General features: G+C 35.8%; 3 protein-coding genes and 1 long non-coding RNA gene across 4 annotated transcripts; 1 reads left to right on the forward strand and 3 right to left on the reverse strand.

Annotated features, from left to right (window-relative positions):
* Positions 1 to 1,797: 1,797 nt before the first annotated feature.
* Positions 1,798 to 3,078, reverse strand: LOC18014307 (F-box only protein 8). The gene is given in 3 exon segments (XM_024154565.1): positions 1,798 to 2,010; positions 2,013 to 2,907; positions 2,909 to 3,078. Coding segments are annotated over 3 exon segments (1,278 nt in total).
* Positions 3,079 to 5,708: 2,630 nt separating this feature from the next.
* On the reverse strand, positions 5,709 to 6,673 carry LOC18014308. The gene is made up of 3 exons (XM_024154413.1): positions 6,574 to 6,673; positions 6,105 to 6,421; positions 5,709 to 5,998 (listed from the first exon to the last, which is right to left on the reverse strand). The coding sequence occupies exons 1-3, from the start codon at positions 6,592 to 6,594 to the stop codon at positions 5,839 to 5,841; spliced, it is 498 nt and encodes a 165-aa protein (XP_024010181.1). The 5' UTR covers positions 6,595 to 6,673; the 3' UTR covers positions 5,709 to 5,838.
* Positions 6,674 to 6,828: 155 nt separating this feature from the next.
* Positions 6,829 to 7,354, reverse strand: LOC112085509. Its single transcript, XR_002898816.1, has 3 exons — positions 7,266 to 7,354; positions 6,988 to 7,031; positions 6,829 to 6,900 (listed from the first exon to the last, which is right to left on the reverse strand). It is a non-coding gene; the product is annotated as an uncharacterized LOC112085509 (long non-coding RNA).
* Positions 7,355 to 13,146: 5,792 nt separating this feature from the next.
* On the forward strand, positions 13,147 to 15,126 carry LOC18014344 (uncharacterized oxidoreductase At4g09670). The gene is made up of 2 exons (XM_006397095.2): positions 13,147 to 13,700; positions 14,292 to 15,126. The coding sequence occupies exons 1-2, from the start codon at positions 13,236 to 13,238 to the stop codon at positions 14,913 to 14,915; spliced, it is 1,089 nt and encodes a 362-aa protein (XP_006397158.1). The 5' UTR covers positions 13,147 to 13,235; the 3' UTR covers positions 14,916 to 15,126.
* The last annotated feature ends 3,893 nt before the right edge of the window (positions 15,127 to 19,019 follow it).

A 19,019-nucleotide genomic window follows, 5' to 3' on the forward strand; every position in this document is an offset into this window, starting at 1 on the left:
GTTGAGTACTGTTGGGCAAAAAATTAAAAATAAACTCGAGCAAAGAATATCTTTGTAAAGACACAGAAACTGGAAAAGGCACCGAAAACTTACAGCAGATTTTTAGAAGGAACAATAGAAGGGAGAAGAAATGAACGGCTGGCTTCTTCGATGATTAATGTGGCGGTGGAAGAAATTAGGGCGACACAGAGAAAAGGAAGAAAGAGACGCTTGCGGGAAGAGGAGTGGGAGAAGAAAGAAGGGAGAGAAGATGGCAGACTTTTATGGGAAAGAAGAAAGATGGGAGAGAAGAAATAATGAGTGATATTGAAGAGACACCATTTTATTGCAGTTTTAACTGCTTATAGCAGTTAGCAAGAATTCTCTAATTTATAAGAAGAAATAAAAATTAAATTGGAGAAACTTGTCTTTTACAACCAAAAAATAGGACCACTATTCTTACAAAAAAAACATAAAAAACCACTTATTAATATTAAACTACCCATAGGTAGTCCAGTACATATTACAATAGAAAGGCAATAGTCGACTTCTAAATTTAAGAGGCTGGAGGAAACATGATTTCCGAGATAACTAGGGAACGAAAACATTCCTCGCCGTTTGGTAGTGAGTGAACAGGTAGCAATGCTCACAACACTTCAAGTTATGTTCACAATCGCATTCAGGGAGATCAGTCAAAACCAGGGGCATATAGCACCGACCATCAACCACCAATAAGCTGCCACTATCCATGATCTCCTCTCCAATCTGGATCATATAGCTCATGCGAGATCTCCAACCATCTATATGGTCTAACAGCTTCATTCCTCTTGGATAGTGCCCACATGCGGTGGCACAGATTGCAAGCATCACCGTCGCTGCGTGAACTCCCGCCTTAGCCGATTTTTTGAAATATCTAAGGGAATCTTCGACATCAAAATTAACAATTAGTCTGCTCATACCATGAAGGCACAATGATAATGGGTTACGAGATTTTATCGATGACTCAAAGAATTCAGGGAACTGATTCATTAGACGAGGGTGTTTAACGAAGGAAGAGAGGTTGAGGACCCTGATGACTGCTGGGTCTTTGAAGGTATGGTTCAGAAACTTAGATGAACAACCAAAAGAAACAGCATCGGCTGCAGATTGTCTCCCTACCCTTATAAAGACATCGACCATTACATCACGAATCTGAAGAAACACATCATTTCAAACAGTAGTGGGATTACTTTTCCTGCATGGTTTGAAAAAATTGGAAGAGTTGGATATGGTCAATATGATGGAAGTTAAAACTAGTTATATGCAACAAAGTTGGCTATAGTTAGCTATCTATACAGTAGGCAACTATTTTATAACAATCTATCAAATTGTTTGGGACTGTGTTTACCTTCACAAAAGAAATTGACTATATAATAGAAGCCAAATTTTTCTTTGCACAAGAGTGAAAAAGTTGTTTTATATTCTTGCAAATTGTTCTCTGCAGACTATTATTCACTATAATTTCCCTAAAATCTTTAGTATTGAAGCAATGTGATTTGGAATGAGAATATAAGTTGTTGAAAAGCTAAGGTTGATCACCTTAGAGGTTATATAATTTCAATTATTCTACTGCAAAATTGTGAAGTAAAAAAACGAAAAGTGAATGATGTTCTGAAAAGTACATTTCAAGCTACCCATTTTTTTTTTTTAACTTATAAAATAGGTAATAGATTATAAATAAATCCAATAAAAGATAAAATAAGTAACTCTATAGTATTATTCCCCAAACAAACAAAAGTACAAAACGATATAAGAAGTCGAAATATACGGTTACTTGCTTCAAATTTCCAGGTGCTTGATGCTCTCACACGGATCCATAAGTTCCACGTCAAAATATCTGGTTACAACATCCCTATCCCTACTAAAGCAGCTATCGGGTATCCCTTTAATCTCAACCTTTTTCAGATCATTGCTATGCAGATCATAGCAAAGGAAATAAAAGGGTGAAATCAACTTGAACGGTACAAATATAACTTTGCCTTTTAAAACATTACATTTGGCCATTTGGGCTTCAACCTATTGTCGATGACTAGATGCATCTGTGAATGCTGCAAAACTAGAGTCTTCATCGACCATTCCTTGTTATTCCAATCTTCTAGAATCCATACATCCACCGTACCAGTGTTTTTGAGAAAGGTGAAGTCAAAAATAGCTACTTTAGCACAGTACTCTATTTGAGTCGCCCACTTGTCAACTCTATGTAGCACATCTCCAGCTTTGCGAAGTACTTGAATCATATCAAACTCCTCAGACCTGACGTTGAAACTCACAAGCACCCAAGTATGTGAATCAGTCCAAGCCAAATAATATAATACTCCGTTCATATTCAGCTCTAGTCCATCAGGAAGATGACAAGGAAAGTCCTTTGCAACCCTTTTCCACCAACCACCAGCTTCTAGTACAAAGACCCAAAGCTCTGACCTCATCTCTGGCAGCATTTTGTCTTCTGATACTAGCGTAATTGTGCAGAGTATCTTGTACTGCTCGTTAACAGGGTCGTAGCAGATAAAATAGAAGATGTTGTAAGCATGATCTTCTTCAGCTATGATATTGGATTCTACTACGGCAGGTAAGATCACAAGTTTTCTGGTGCTGGGGTTATAGACACGTGCCTTTTTGTGAACTGTGAAGCAAAGAAAGCCACGGACAGCGCGCAAGTACCAACCTCCCATCTCACGAATGGTCAGATCTCGGTCGAATTCTAAGGAGGAAGACGGACAAGTGCTTGGAGCGGATGATAAGAGCAGAGACTCAGAGTAGTTTTCAAGTTCCAATAAAGTCATGTAAAGACGAGGTTCAGAAGAGGATGGGAGCATAATGAAACGGTTGTAGAAATATCTGGAGCGGAAGAGAGATGACCAAAACTTTGAGATGCACTTGAATTTCATCAGGTAATCTCGCCAGAATCTCCATCAGGAGATCCTGAGGAATCTCTGGTGCGACCCAATATTCCGAATCCTGAATTGCTCCTCGTGTTTGTCTACTTCTTTTCAACCTCAGCCTCCTTCTCTGCTCCTGTCGTACGACTGCTCTTGCAGTAACTAAAGACAGACGAACCATAGCGTCCGCACAACAAAAATCTCCAATTCACAAACTCCTTAATTGTTTAAGGAAAAGGAAAATCTCAAACTTCTTTTAATCGGGGAAACAAAACAAAAAAAAAATAATTCCTTCTTGAAGTGGCGATTTAGGGTTTGTAGAGTGATGACCAAGCTACCCATCTATTGGTAGTGATTCCTAAGTCATGGGAAAACACCTCTTAACCAAAAAATAAATAAATGGTAATGTAAAAATGGGAGAGTTTCAGATTTAACCCATATTTCAAAGTCAAACACCAAACTAACCTCTTTTTTTTTTCTCTCCAACTTTTACCATTTTCTCACAATTTTATCCTTTCCACTTAAACTATTAACGAAAATGCCATTATACATCTATTATTTCGATTTTTCTTTAATTTGGCTAAAGTCTCATTAGACCTTCTAAAGACCTTTTAATTACGAGAATGCCATCTTCTTCAATTTCTTCAACTACCATGAACAACCATGAAAATGGAATAAATGCTTCTCAACCAATTTTAAAGCTGTAATAAGTAAATATTTAAGCTCATTCACTCATAACCTTCCTCATTCTTTCATAATTTCTTCTCTAAAACATCTGGGCTAAGTTACAATACCAAAAGTCATGCATTTTCGGTGATTTCTGGTTACTTAACATCTGGGTTGCTTATTTTTGGTGATATCCTGAGTTCTGAGTGCTTAAAATAACTGTAGCCGAGCTCAATTTTGTAAAAGGTAATCGTCGCATTTCAATTTCTCCATATTTCAGTTTTCATATCGCGAAAGTAGACTTCTCGTGAAGTATACTGAAGTCTACTAGTCAACATAAGGTTATTTTTGCAATTGACTTTTTAAAAGTAGACTTCATTAAACCTCACGAGAAGTCTACTCGATATCTTTTGAAAACAAAAAAAAGCATAGTAGACTTCATTTGAAGGCTTAAGAAGTCTACGAAAGAAAAGAGGTTATTTTTGTAGTTGACCGTATTTTGACTTTTTAATGTAGACTTCTTTCTAAAGTCTACTGTTTACGTCTGCACAAGAAGTCTACTTTTAAGTTACTTTTGTAGTTTGACCAAAAACGTATAGGTCATTTTAGTGTTTGATTAAAGCTTTTTAAAAAATAAAAAATTCAGAAAACTCCGGAAAGCTGCAGTAGACTTCAGAAAGAAGTCTAAAAACTGTAGACTTCTTTGGGGAAGTCTACTTATATTTTCCGGTCAAACTTAGAAGGAATCTTTTTTTGAGTAGACTTCACAGTGAAGTCTACTAAAGATAGTCAATTGCAAAAATAACCTATTTTTTCTGTAGACTTTTATTGAAAAAGTAGACTTCAAAAGTAGACTGTCAGAGAAGTCTACTCTTACATGAAGTCTACAATAAAGGTCTACTTTGTTAGTCAATGGCTTGGTCAAATGCTAAAGTAACATTTTTGGCCGGAAGTCTACTTCTGAAGTCTACTGAAGGAAAAGTCAACAGATTGGTCAATTGCAAAAATAACCTGTTCTTTAGTAGACTTCTTTAGTAGACTTCACTATGAAAAAGTAGACTTCTCCTCCCGTCTACGTTTGAGTCTGCTTTAGAAGTCTACTTATTGCAGTTTTTTAAAAAACGCGTTTTAGGCAAATTTATAAAGTATTTTTTAATTTTTTGGATTAGAATTTCTTCTTAGTAAATGATTGAACTACCCAATGAATTTTATTTCATTTCATTCGATATTTATTGTTGAATCAGAAGTTTCGATTTTTAAGCTACTTAGCTTATCAAAGTAGACTTCAGTAGACTTCGTCTGAAGTCTACTATGGAAGTCTAATTAGGAAGTCTACTTTTTGTATTTATTTTAAAAACACATATCTTAAATATTTATAATGTTTTTTTTAATTTTTAGGTTTTGACATGCGTGTTAGCAAGTGGTTGAACTACTCAATGATTTCATTTGATTTAAGTCGATATCTATTGTGGAATCAAATATTTTCGAGTATATGAAGTCTTCAAACGAAGTCTCCTGTGTAAAGTTTTTTGATATTTATGTGTTTGCTATATTGTGCTTTGTAATTACGTTTGCTAATGTGATTTTTATGTTTTTTTACAAAAATATTTATGAGTTTAATACGTTTATGTATTATAATTATAACTTACAAAAATTTCCACTAATTCAGTTTTTTGTATACATTGTACCTTTAGAGAATTTACTGAAATGGTGGATAAAAAGCCTGAGTTGGTGGTGTTAACTTACTTACTCACTACCAGATTCAAGCATATTTTCTCTTGGCTCTAAAAAAATTGTTGTTGAACTTTTATTTTAGAAGAAGCAATAGAACTCTTTGATGAATTTTTTTTTTTTGTTAAAACAGAATTCTGTAATTTCTTACATCAGTAGACAATAAAACTTTTTTAAAATCTACTACATATTTTCAGACAAAACAAATTGCAACCTAAGTTCCTTGCTAAGGGTATCAAGTCGAAAAAAAATTACTAACAATAATAAATAGCTGAAAAATTGCAGAACCATTTTATTTTTATTGTGAATTTATTCAGACTACAAAAAAAGACGATAAAAAGATCTGATATCAAAATATTTTGATTTTGATGGAAACAAATGACCAAAATACTAGAAGAGAACAAATTTTGAGGGGCTAGTTCACAATATCGTCAATTTTTCGCTTGGGCCTTTTCAATTTTCTTGATGGCATCGTTAAGTTCCTTCTGGACCTTGGGCCTAGAGGGCACTAAAACGACATCATTCCAAACAGAGCCAGGCTTGCTTAAAAGGCTCGGATCCGGGTAAAGCTCACAACAGCATTGGTGCAGTAAAGCCTAGCGTTATCAACAAGCTCACAATACTTTGGGAATGCAACAGCAAAACTCTTGTGTGACTTTAGCTGAGATTTTACTCTCACTGCTCTCTTCACCATTAGAGCTCTCCTATAAAATTAGCATGATAACAATAGTTGGTGGTAGAATTACTAAATGGGATCTGATGAATTTCAGTATAATATATATCTTTGGATAGAAAAATGATAATATTTACCGTATGCCTCTAGCTACCGCGAGATAAGCGTCACAAACCACACCGACCAGCTCGATTCTGTAAGGCTTCAAGTTTTGTTGTTTCCCATTATCTTCAGTTTCTTGTACTCTCCAATATTCTTCGGTCGTTGTGCCGTCTTCGGAGACCTTGTAGCCTGCGCCCATTCGATATCTCTGTTTGTGGACGTTCCTTGCCATTGTTATCATATGTTCGACGAATGGCTCCCATGATAACGTTCCATCCATTATCACATCACGTCCTTCGTTTAATGCTGTTACTAGTAACGACGACGCTGCATCCGTAGATGATTGATGCACCTAATTTTATGTTAACGAAAATGAATATATAACCACACCCAAAAAAACATGTAACATATGTCATAAGAAGAAGATAATACATATTTCAGCAGTTTGAAGCATACGGTGACCTCTAGAACTAATGAAGAGCTTTTAAAAAGAAATGAACGAACCAATTCAGCAGTTTGAAGCATATCGTCATGGTGACCTCTAGAGCTAAGAGCTCTATAAATAACATCCGTCTCCTTAAACGCATCCGCTTCTATCACCACCGCATCGTCCCCTGCCTCCGACCAAAACGGCCTACAAAATATTTAGTTTTCAGTAATTTAAACTAGCTTGAATTATAGCTATATAGATATATTGAAGAAAATACAAGCAAATTTTGTATGTATGTATCAAGTAAAAAAACTAATTTACTAACCATCACGAGAATCCTTATCGGCATCATCACCAAGATAATATTATTCATTTTGGATGTTCATCATCTTTTGATCATCCTGAGAATTTTAACAATGAATTAAAGTAACTAACATTGAATAGCTTATCAATAAAAGAATTCTCCTTTAAGAAAACTAAGCACGAACCTTCCCACCGTACTTCATCTTCTTGCTAGAGCGTCCTCTTTCACCTGAAAATCAAAATTACCACCCAAGTATTGGCATATTTTTGCTTTTCTCTGAATAATTCGATAAACCATTACAACAAAAATAACTAGGTATCCTAAAGATCTGGACAGGATTGCTTCTGTAATCAGGCTGCTTAGGAAGAGATATCGATCTCGCGGCAGAGGCAAAACCATTGATTTCTCTCGTATTCATCTTCCCACGGAAGATAAAGAAGAGATCGAGAGGAAATACCATACCTTTTAGGTCTCAATGTTCTCGGTTGTGAAGGAGAAGAGAGATGCGGTAGATCTGAAAAAGTCACCCACAGAAGCTGCTTGATTCGCGTTAAGTTGTTGAGACCGGATTGAAAGCGCTAAGTTACTCTCTAGTTACAAGAGAGGACACCAGATCTCTGAGCTTCGAAAAAAATCGTGAGAGAAGCAATAGAGGCCAGAGGAAAGCGCCGAATTAGAGAGTGTTATTCGTTGGTTTATATAGTAGAATAAAATTTCCGGTTAAAATAGATATTTTTGGTTTAATTTGGGTTTAATTTCGGTTTAAATTTCGGTTATGTTAGTTTATTTGGTTTAGCAGACTTCAATATAGAAGTCTACAACTTTTAAAACTTAAATAATAAATTTACTTCTACTTAATTTAAAAACATATATTTCCATTTAGCAATATGAAAAAATAATTTATGTACATTTGAGTTACGATTACGGAATTTATGAATGTAAATTTAATACCAAAATAATTTTTTAAAAATTTTAAAATTAAATTTCCAGATTTAATTACTTAGTAGACTTCATTTCGATAAAAGAAGTCTACTATTAGACTTCTTTTTCTCTTTAGTAGACTTCGTCAGGGTGTAAACGGTAATTTGGACATCCGTTTTTTGTTTGCTCATACAGGATTAAATAGTCTTTTCACTACCCTTTTAAGTTATTTCTGCCAAATGTTTTTTTAGGGGTTTACTTTTGTATTCAAAATCAAGCTTTAGGTTATTTTTAGCAAAAACCCCAAGAAAAATCACCTTTTCTCTATTTTTTTCCTATACTTTTGTTCCTTCCATTTTCTTGTTATTATTATTTTTTTTAACAAAAGCATTGGCGTGTATCTTTTTGTTAATTACCTTTTCTCTAATTTTTTTTCCTATACTTTTGTTCTTTCCATTTTCTTGTTATTTTTCTCTTTTTTTTTAACAAAAGTATAGGAAAAAAATTAGAGAAAAGATATTTAACAAAAAGATACGCCAATGCCATTAATTAGGATCAAACATGCATTATAAATTCGAATAGCCGAGAGCATTCAGTTTTGTCTAAAAAAAAAAAAAAACACAAAACACAGATTTTAAGAGATATGCCTCTAGCGGAGCTCTGTATTTTGTCGGTCGTTGCATTGTTCTGGGGTTTGCTAAGCTATTTTAGAAGCCCGAGTAACGTTTCAAAGAAGGTTCATGATTACGGCTCAAGCGGTATAGGCCTTGGATGGATTATCATCATTATCTTAGCCATATTGGTTTTGCTCTTCATAATCAACAACGTTAACGGTGACCAAATTATGCAATCAGCCGCCGGACAAGCTGATGGGTTTTTGATCTTTGCAAATTGCAATCATCAGCTTCTTTCTCTTAGTGGTTTATTGCGGCTGGAATAACGTTTCAACAAAGAAGATGGCTCCTGATCTCACACCGGTCGTGATGAGCGGTTTAGGAACTGGATGGATTTTCGTCATCGTCTTAGCCATTGTGACTATGATGTTTATTGTGTAATCTGCTTGCGAATAAGCTGATGTGTTTTGGATCCTACTAACCTTGTTTTCCTTTCTCTTAGTGGTTTATTTATTCCAAAAGCTTTTGTTTAGTGTCTAATCAGAATTTATTAGATGCAAATCGAAACTGCTTTGAAAAGCGAACAAGTGATTTTAATTATAATATAATCATATGATTACAGAAAATTGCGTAGATGATCTCCTTCTTCAACAGTCCTACGAACACTTTCCTCAACTCTTTCTCTGGTTTAGCATTCACTTTTCTCTATTTTACCATTTCTTAAAAAAAAAAAAAAAAAAAAAAAAAAAAAAAAAAAATTTACCACTTCTTTCTTGGCTGGCAAGTTTCTCGCCTTTTGCATGTCCTCTGGCCTTATTTTCTCTCTATAGGGAGCTCGTTTTAAACCATAAGTCGCTAGATTTAAGAACGTTACTAGCAATACACAACAGCTTCTCAATCAACAAGAGGAATGTATTACGTATGTAGAGGCCACTTTTACTTGAAACTGAAAAGCTCATCATCCACATCCAAAAGGACACACAACAAAATGATATCACCAAGTTTCTGTGCGCAAAAACAATTTTTCTCTTGTGACTGCATTTGTATTAACAAAAAGACGGTCTTAGAATTACTTGTGCCATAAGATACCTTATTTTTGGCCACTTCCGTGTTGTGTTCGCAAAAATGTCTGTAATCGGCGATGCGATTCTCAATTTGGGGACCTGGTATAGTAATCAGAATAACAAGTTAATAGATACCATTAATCAAACTCTTTTTTAAAAAAAAAATTTTGGGATTTTTATTACTTTTAATGGGACGATTACTTTTAAAGGAAAAGTGTGCCTTACATCAACATATAAAAATCTGGATTAACATGGCCCGGTACAAGAACCGAACACAAACTATTGAGAAGAAGAGTCTCGAAACCACAAATCTAGAGAATCCTAGAACCATGGAAGATACCTTTTTGCTGAGCAGGTGTTACAAATTAAAAGTCTTTCTATTGGCTTTGGTGGTAAGGAACAGAAAGAGAGAGAAGGAATATCAAAACAACCAGAAAAAAAATGGGAGGAAAAATAAAGTAAAAATATAATGTGTCAGACCGGGAAAATTTACGTTGGTATGATATAATTTTCATATCGTAAGGTTGGGAAGCTGGGGTGCGTTGTGTCTTTGCACAAAGATGAAAAATTTGTTTTTTATTCTTGCTACAGACTATTATTCACTATAATTTCCCAACAATATGGTTTTTATTTTAACAATATAATTTAGTGTAAAACAATAGAGTAGCATAGATATTGTAATTAAGAATTCGGCCAAAAAAATCCCAAACTTTTCATTTTTTGCCAAAAAAACCACGAATTATAAGCCTAGCCAAATAAATACTCAACTTTTGTTGACTTCCATAAATAGTAACAAATTTTTCGTTGACTTGCCAAATCAGCACACCGTTTATAAAGTTAACAGAAAATTTAAACGCCGTTAACTCTGATGTTACTGTTGGGGTTAACTCGAAACGAAGTCATTTTAAAATTTTGCGATTTTAAAATTTTTTGCTTCCACTAGGTTCGAACACATGACTTCAGACGCATAAAAGATACTTCTGCCACTGAGCCAGTGACACTTTCGAACGTATAGGTCATACAATTGGTTTTAGAGAAATTTACAAATTATATCACTTTCTGAGTTTAGTTTACACAAAATATCACTTTCTGCTACTATAACACTTTTTCAGCTTTTACATTGGCTATATTATAATTCTATCCTTGTCAATTACACATAATTACAAATAAAATAAAAAATCACATTCTCTCTCTTGTCTTTCTTTCTCTGCGACTACAATATATATTTTTTTCTCTTTCCTCTCTTTCCTCAAACTTATATTTCTTATATTTTATTTTGTTTATTTTCTTTTTATAAAAAAATAATTTTACAATTATTTTTGCACTATCAGTTATATCTATTTTATGCCTATATTTTGATACCCATTTTATAATAGTTTACATAATTATATTATTTATATATATTATATAAAAAATACACACATATATATAGTGTATACATGTATACTATATTATCGTGAAGCAGTATATTCATGCAATTGCATCCACATGTACCATATTATCGTGCAACAGCATGTATGTTCATGTAATTGCATCCACGTGTACCATATGTGCGTGAATACGTTTATATATCCATGTAATTTCGTCCACATGGACCACATGTTCGTGGATACGTCTAAATATGGATACATATACATATCCACGTGGACACAACTATATAACTACATGTATGTTTTATCTAATTATACGTATTACATATAGATAAACTATTGAAAAATGGTACTCAAAATATAGATATAAAAGAGATATAACTGACAGTGTAAAAATAACTATGAAATTATTTTTTTAAACAAAGAAAATAAACTAAATAAAATATAGAGAATATAAGTGTGAGGAAAAGAGAGGAAAGAGAAAAAAAAGAAAATGTTGTCAGAAAAAAGGAGACAAGAGAGAGAATGTGATTTTTATTTTTAATTTGATTTTTATTTAGTCCAAAAAGATAAAATTGTAATCTACCCAATGTAAAAGCTAAAAGAGTGTTATAGTAGCAGAAAATGATATTCTATGTAATAAAAAGACATAAAGTGATATAATTTGTAAACGTTTCTTATTTTAAATTTGATTCCTTCCACCTGGATTCGAACTCTTAACATAGGAAAGAGAGATGAGACTTTTACCACTGAACCAAAGACAATTTGAACAAAATGCAATCCAATTAAATTTATTACCCATATTCGCCTGTTTTTTTTATAAATAAATTGCGGTTTTTGTAAACAAAAAGGCAATCCATATAAATAATAAAAGCAAATGGATTGCCTTTTTGTTCAAAATTGTTTTTGATTCAGTGGTAAAAGTCTCCTCTCTCTTTCCTATGTCAAGAGTTCAAACTCAGGTGGAAGCAAAAAAATTTAAAATCGAGAATTTAAAAAAAATTCGGGCAAAATAAATCATAAAACCAATTGTATGACTTACTGTTTGATGCAATGTTTTCAGACCCGGACCGGACAGAACAGAACGGTTCGACCGGTTAAACCGCGACCTGGCAAGATTTCTGGTTTGGTTTTTGTTCAAAATCTGGAATGCTATTAAACCGCTTAAATCCAGAAAATTCCGCTTAAACCTGGTGAACCGGTAAAAACCCGACCCGGATGGGTTTTTGGTTTGGAAAAAAATTAATAGTTTTATAACTTTATTTATGAATATATGATTTTAAAAAAAAAATATATATAGTTTTGAAAAACAAAATTAGAACAAGATGCAAAACACTTAGAATAACAGAAGATGAAGAAAACGAGGGGGTAGCAAAATCAAAAAATATTGCTAGAATTTTTTACATTATTTTTGGATTTTATGAGATAATTAATATACTTTTATTTTAATGTTTTTAGTAGTAATAACGGTTTGTTTTTCTACATTTTATTATATGGTTTGTTACTTTCTCACCATTATACAATTGTAAGTTTTATAATATCAATTTTTTTAGTAAAAAATTAACTGTTTTAAAAAGAAAATAAATAGAAGGAAAAAGAATATATAATAAAATATATAATTATAAATGTTCAAAAATATAGTTAATATGATCACTATATTTAGTGTATATTTTATTTAAATTTAATTGAAAAAAAATTATACAGAAAAAGATATATGATAATTAATGTGATTTAATGACAAAACTTTTTAGTAAAATTTGTATTTTTTTTTACACAACTGAAAAAATGTAACAAAAGTGATATTCTCTCCGTTTCACAAAGAGTGTCATTCTGACATTTTTCACACTTATTAAGAAAACTATTAAAAATACTATTTTACCCTTTATTAATGCATTAAATAACTTTTTTCTCTAATTAATACATTAAATCAATAGAGTCAAAAATGGAATATTGGTTAAAATTTTGCATTGAAAATATAAAACGACATTCTTTGTGAAACAAAAATAAAACCTTAAAACGACATTTTTTGTGAAACGGAGGGAGTAAAATTTATTAAAAAACATAACAAATATATATATTTAGTTGATCCGCGGTTGACCCGAATTGATCCAGATTAATCTAGTGATCCGGCAATCCGAAGAACAGTCCGAGTCGTTGTCCGGGTTGGGTTTAAAAACATTAGTTTGATGTTAACCCAAACAATAACAGCAGAATTAACGTCGTTAAAAATTTTCTGTTAACTTTATAAACGGTGTGTTGATTTGACAAATCAACAATGAGTGTTATTATTTATGAAAATCAACATTGAGTATTTATTTGGTTTTGATAATTCATACTTTTTTTTTTTTTTTGGCAAAAAAGGAAAATTTTAGGATTTTTTGGCAGAATTCTTAATTCTCTCTCTATCACCACTCTTTCTCTCTCTCTCCCCCTCATCTCTCGCCGGAGGAATCATCCACAACGATGGCCACCGACACCCAAATCCGAATCGGCGTAATGGGTTGCGCCGAAATCGCTAGAAAAGTCTCTCGTGCCATCCACCTCGCTCCAAACGCCACAATCGTCGCCGTCGCGAGTCGCTCTTTAGAAAAGGCCAAATCTTTCGCTTCCTCCAATGGCTACCCTGAATCGACCAAAATCCACGGGTCCTACGAATCGATCCTCGAAGATCCAGAGGTCGATGCTCTCTACGTTCCTCTACCCACTAGCCTCCACGTCGAGTGGGCTATACGCGCCGCCGAGAAAGGGAAACACATACTTTTGGAGAAACCTGTCGCGATGAATGTCGCTGAGTTTGATAAAATTGTCGCTGCTTGTGAAGCTAATGGTGTTCAGATTATGGATGGTACAATGTGGGTTCATAATCCTAGAACGGCTAAGCTTAAGGAGTTTCTCTCTGATTCAGACCGTTTTGGTCAGCTCAAAACCGTAAGGTTTTTTCTCTTTGGTTTCATGGAATTTTGGATCATAATCGAATCTTGGTTTCTTCGACTTCAATATCTCTGGTTCTCAGATTAGTGTTACAGAGTTTGGTAGTATAATATATAGTTCACTCTCTCGATTTGTTCAGTTTAGTTAACACTCATATTAACAACTTGATACTCTCTTTGAATGATTGACATTATCAACATATATTGTTTGCTTCATAAATTTTCTGGCTTGTGTAGTCTTTCTCAGTTTCTTGAGAATTTCACAGTAAAGAACAGTACTTGTGTGGTTTTTATTACTTTAAGTTAAGATCCACAAACACAAAAGCTATTCTATATTGAAATCAAAAGTATCAAAATAGAACATTTTGTTATAAGAAGTACCCATACTCACTTAGTATAAAAATTCCTAATCGGTATAAGACTTAGATAGTCCTAATTAACATGTTATCAACCTTTTTTTTATCACTTCCTCACGCTTTTGGAAGTTTCATTTTGTAGTATTTGTATTAGTACATAGTGTAGTTTATTAACAGTCTTTAAGAGCCATCTCTTCACAAGTCTTATTTCTACACGATGTTGGAATCTGCAGGTACAGAGTTGCTTCTCATTTGCTGGAGACGAAGACTTCCTCAAAAACGACATCCGTGTGAAACCGGGTCTTGATGGGCTCGGTGCTCTTGGAGACGCAGGATGGTACACAATCCGAGCAACTCTTTTAGCCAACAACTTCGAGCTTCCCAAAACCGTCACTGCTTTCACCGGAGCTGTCTTAAACGAGTCAGGAGTGATTCTCTCCTGTGGAGCTTCTCTGAGTTGGGAAGACGGACGGACTGCAACCATATACTGCTCTTTCTTGGCAAACCTAACAATGGAGATAATCGCCATTGGAACCAAAGGAACACTTAAAGTTCACGACTTTATCATCCCGTTTAAGGAGACCGAGGCATCGTTCACCACGAGCACTAAATCTTGGTTCAACGAGCTTGTGACCGAGTGGGTTAATCCCCCGAGTGAAAACACGGTTAAGACAGAGCTTCCACAAGAGGCGTGTATGGTGAGAGAGTTTGCTCGATTGGTTGGAGAAATCAAGAACAATGGTGCAAAGCCTGATGGGTTTTGGCCGAGTATTAGCAGGAAGACACAGCTTGTGGTTGATGCTGTTAAAGAGTCTATTGATAAAAATTATGAACAGATTAGTCTCTCTGGTCGTTGAAGGAAAGTGGGCTCAAATTAGTAATGTTATCATGAGTTCTCTCATCTCTCTTTTTTTCAAACTTTGATCAACCGTTATGTTATCTGTATGCTCGGTCTTTTGTTGTGTCTGTCTGTATCAGTATGTTTGTAATGTATATTGTTTGTTACTAGGTACTCATAATGATTTTTTTCTGTTCTTTTACTCGCATGGATATTGTTTCGGGTTTTTTTGTTATTTGCTTTTCTTAAGCTGTCGAAACTTGACAAACTGTGTCGAGTTTGATACTTTTTTAATCAAATGTCCATTTATATGATGAGTTGAATCGACAACAATTGCGATTAAAGTCGCCTCCCAAAAGGTCTGTTACAATTTATTTGGGAAACCCTTAAAAACACCGATTAAGATAAAAAGGAAGATCAATATTCATGAAACAAAAATCCTCACACACCTGATTCAAAAATCTATGGTAGAAAGATTTCTAAGCTCAAAATGCAAATCCACAACAACGATACAGAGTCCAAAATAGAAAGAGGAAAAGAAAAGCAACAACAACTTTTTTCGATGATCCTCAAATGTAAATGTTCTGTTTGTTTTATTAGGCCATTCATGCTGAGCTGGCTCCGCTTATCTCAGCTGTACACGTGTCTTCACCTTGACCGTCTAAACTATATCAAATCTTCCCCTCCTCGAAGACCTTGACCTCAAGGTCTGAAATCCGGGTACGTGTTGAGCAAGTCATAGTAAAACTCCCAAGTAGCTTCATCTTCGGCTTGATGCAACCACTTTACCAACACCTTAGTAACTGCCTTGCCTTGGCGATTCACCATTTTCCTTTTCAATATGCGTTCTGGTGCCTTCACCAACACATCAACCCCTGCATTGGGTAACTCCGTCGAAATAGAATGATCGCGGACCCGTAATGTCAGTTGCGAAACATAGAAAACCGGGTGAACCGAAGAAGAAGCTGGTAACTCCAGTTTGTACGCCACTTTCCCACATTTATCCACGATCTTGTAGGGACCAAAGTATTTAGGAGCTAACTTCTGGTTAGATCGCAAAACTACTGACTGCTGACGATATGGTTGCAGCTTCACAAACACCCAATCCCCCACTACAAAAGTCCTTTCAGAACGTCTCCTATTAGCCACCTGAGTTCATTCTGTGCTGAGCTCTTATCAAATGAAACTTGAGCAACATCAGCATGTTTTTTCTGTCTCGTAAATTCTGTGCTACCACTGCAACTTTGGACTCGCCGGGTAAATAAGGTAGATGGATCGGAGGTGGCTTACCATACGCCGCCTCATACGGAGTGAGTTGTGTCGCTGTGTGGTAAGTTGTATTGTACCAGTACTCAGCAAGAAAGCCACTTACTCCAGAGATGTGGGCGATCACTACACATGCAGCGTAAGTATGTCTCCAGGCAGCGGTTAACCACCTCTGTCTGCCCGTCACTTTGAGGGTGATAAGCTGAAGAGAAGTGGAGTGCCACACCCTGTAAAGAAAATAGCTCTTTCCAAAAGTCACTCAGAAAAATGGAGTCACGGTCATTTACAATAGAACTGGATAATCCATGGAGTTTAAAAACGGTATCAAGGAAAGCCCGAGCCACTGTAGTCGCTGTGTAAAGGTGAGAAAGTGCCATGAAGTGTGCCGCTTTAGTTAAACGGTCAACAACAACTAATATAACTGACTTTTCAAAGGATAAGGGTAAACCGTCGATAAAGTCCATAGACACATCAGACCAAACAGATTCCGGAATGGGGAGTGGTTGCAATAACCCTGGGAAAGCTGCATTGTCATATTTGCACCTCTGGCACACTACTTCACAACTTCGTATATATGCTTGAATGTCCTTGGTCATTTCCCTCCAGAAAAAAGACCTTTCACCCGTTGAAACGTAGTATATCTTGGATCAGGAATATTTGGAACAACCAGTTTACTCTTACGTCGAAGCACATCCTAAGACCAAGTGTAAAAAGGTTTGCAACCCGGTTTCAACTTCAGCTGCTCAATCAACAATTTAGTCACCTGATCTTGCTCATAACCCTCCCGAATCTTCTGCATTATATCACAATCCGCCACTGACAAAGCCATATGTAGTATTTCCGCACCTTCGACATGAGATAGTGCATCCGCTGCCAAGTTTTCCTTACCCTCCTTGTACTGAATCTCATAGTCGAACTCCAAGAGTTTTGGCAACCATTGTTGCTGGATGGGAGTATTCAAACGCTGCTCCAATAAGTACTTCAAACTGCGCTGATCAGTTCTGATGATGAAATGACCATTGAGCAAATAATGCCGCCATTTTTGCACCGCGAACACTACTGCTAACAATTCCTTTTCGTAGATAGATAATGTCAACTGCTTCCCCTTCAAATGTCTGCTGATGTATGCTAAGGGGTGCACATCCTGCATGAGAACTGCTCCTATCTCCTGACCCGAAGCATCCGTCTCCACCAGAAATGGCCTGTCAAAAACAGGTAAAGCCTAGACAGGGGCTGTAGTTAATGCCCGCTTTAAACAATCAAAAGCCACTTGAGCTTCCTCTGACCAAACAAAGAAGTCTTTCTTTGTAAGTAAAGTCAAGGCCCTTGCAATGGTTCCAAAGTTTTTAACGAAACGTCTGTAGTAGCCGGCAAGCCCCAAAAATCCTCTGAGCTGTTTAAGAGTTGTAGGGGTTGGCCATTCTGCTACAGCCTGTATCTTCGCTGGATCGGTGGAAACCCCTGCAGCTTGTATGAAGTGTCCCAAATACTCCACTTGATTTGTGCCAAAATCACACTTACTCATCTTCGCGTATAAACTATGTTGAACCATCAGTTTAAAAACCTCCTCCAAATGTAGCAAGTGTGCTTCAAAAGAGTCGCTATATACCAAAATATCGTCAAAGAAAATGAGAACAAATTTCCGCAACAACTCTTTGAAAACCGCATTCATCAAACCTTGAAAGGTAGTTGGAGCATTTGTAAGGCCAAAATGGCATTACTATATACTCATAGTGCCCACTGTGAGTCTTGAAAGCAGTTTTATGAATGTCCTGGGGATCCATTCTTACCTGGTGATATCCTGCACGTAAATCGATCTTCAAGTATACAGAAGACCCTCCTAACTCATCCAATAAATCTTCAATCAAAGGAATGGGAAATCTATTCTTCACCGTCAGATTGTTCAATCCCCGATAATCTACACAACCTCCAACTGCCATCTTTTTTCTTAACCAACACCACCGGTGAGGCATAAGAGCTCGAGCTAGGCTGAATGGTGCCGGTTTCGAATAAATCATCCACCTGTTTATCAATCTCCGTCTTCTGGTGCAGAGCATATCGGTATGGTCTCTGATTAACTGGATTAGAACCTTCTAGCAAAGGGATCTTATGATCATGGTTCAACCTGAAAGGTGGCAACCCAGTAGGTTCCTCAAACACAGATGCATACCGTTGCAATAACTGTCCGATTCCCGGGGCAACGTCACCAGTAAGCTTGCATAACTCCAATGAGGGAAATGGCTTGTCGATATCCCCTCCTCCAATCTCAATCTCCGGTTTTGTATATGCGTAGATCATAGAGAGTTCAATACGATCATCCTTGTATTTCTGAAGCTTGGAAGCTTTGATAGACCGCACTGAATCTTCATGAATACCATGCAACACAACTTTCTGCTGCCCCAACTTAAAAGACATGATCAAGTTGAGGAAATCCCATGTGATCGGACCCAAAGTGCGTAACCATTGAATTCCCAACACCATGTCACAACCACCCAATGGAATGACCATGAAATCCGCCACAAAAGTAGTATTCTGAAACCTCCATTCCAGCTGTGAAATCCTTCCTTGAACAGCCAACTTACTTCCATCAGCCACTTTACAACGAGCTGACCCAGCTGACATAACAGGTAACCCCAATCTAACCGCAGACTCTGGAGAAATGAAGTTATGAGTTGAACCTGAATCAATAAGTATAAAGACCGTCTTCTTACCTTGAACACCCTTGACTCGCATGGTGTTGTAATCAGTAACACCCGCTAATGCATTAAGAGAAATATGAGCAATGTCAGCCGTAACCACCAGGGTATCTTCCGACTCTTCCTCGTCGCAGTCGTCAACACCTTCATCACCCTCCAAC

The sequence above is a fragment of the Eutrema salsugineum genome, unplaced genomic scaffold (assembly GCF_000478725.1).
Source record: "Eutrema salsugineum unplaced genomic scaffold, Eutsalg1_0 scaffold_3, whole genome shotgun sequence".
Lineage (NCBI taxonomy): Eukaryota > Viridiplantae > Streptophyta > Magnoliopsida > Brassicales > Brassicaceae > Eutrema > Eutrema salsugineum.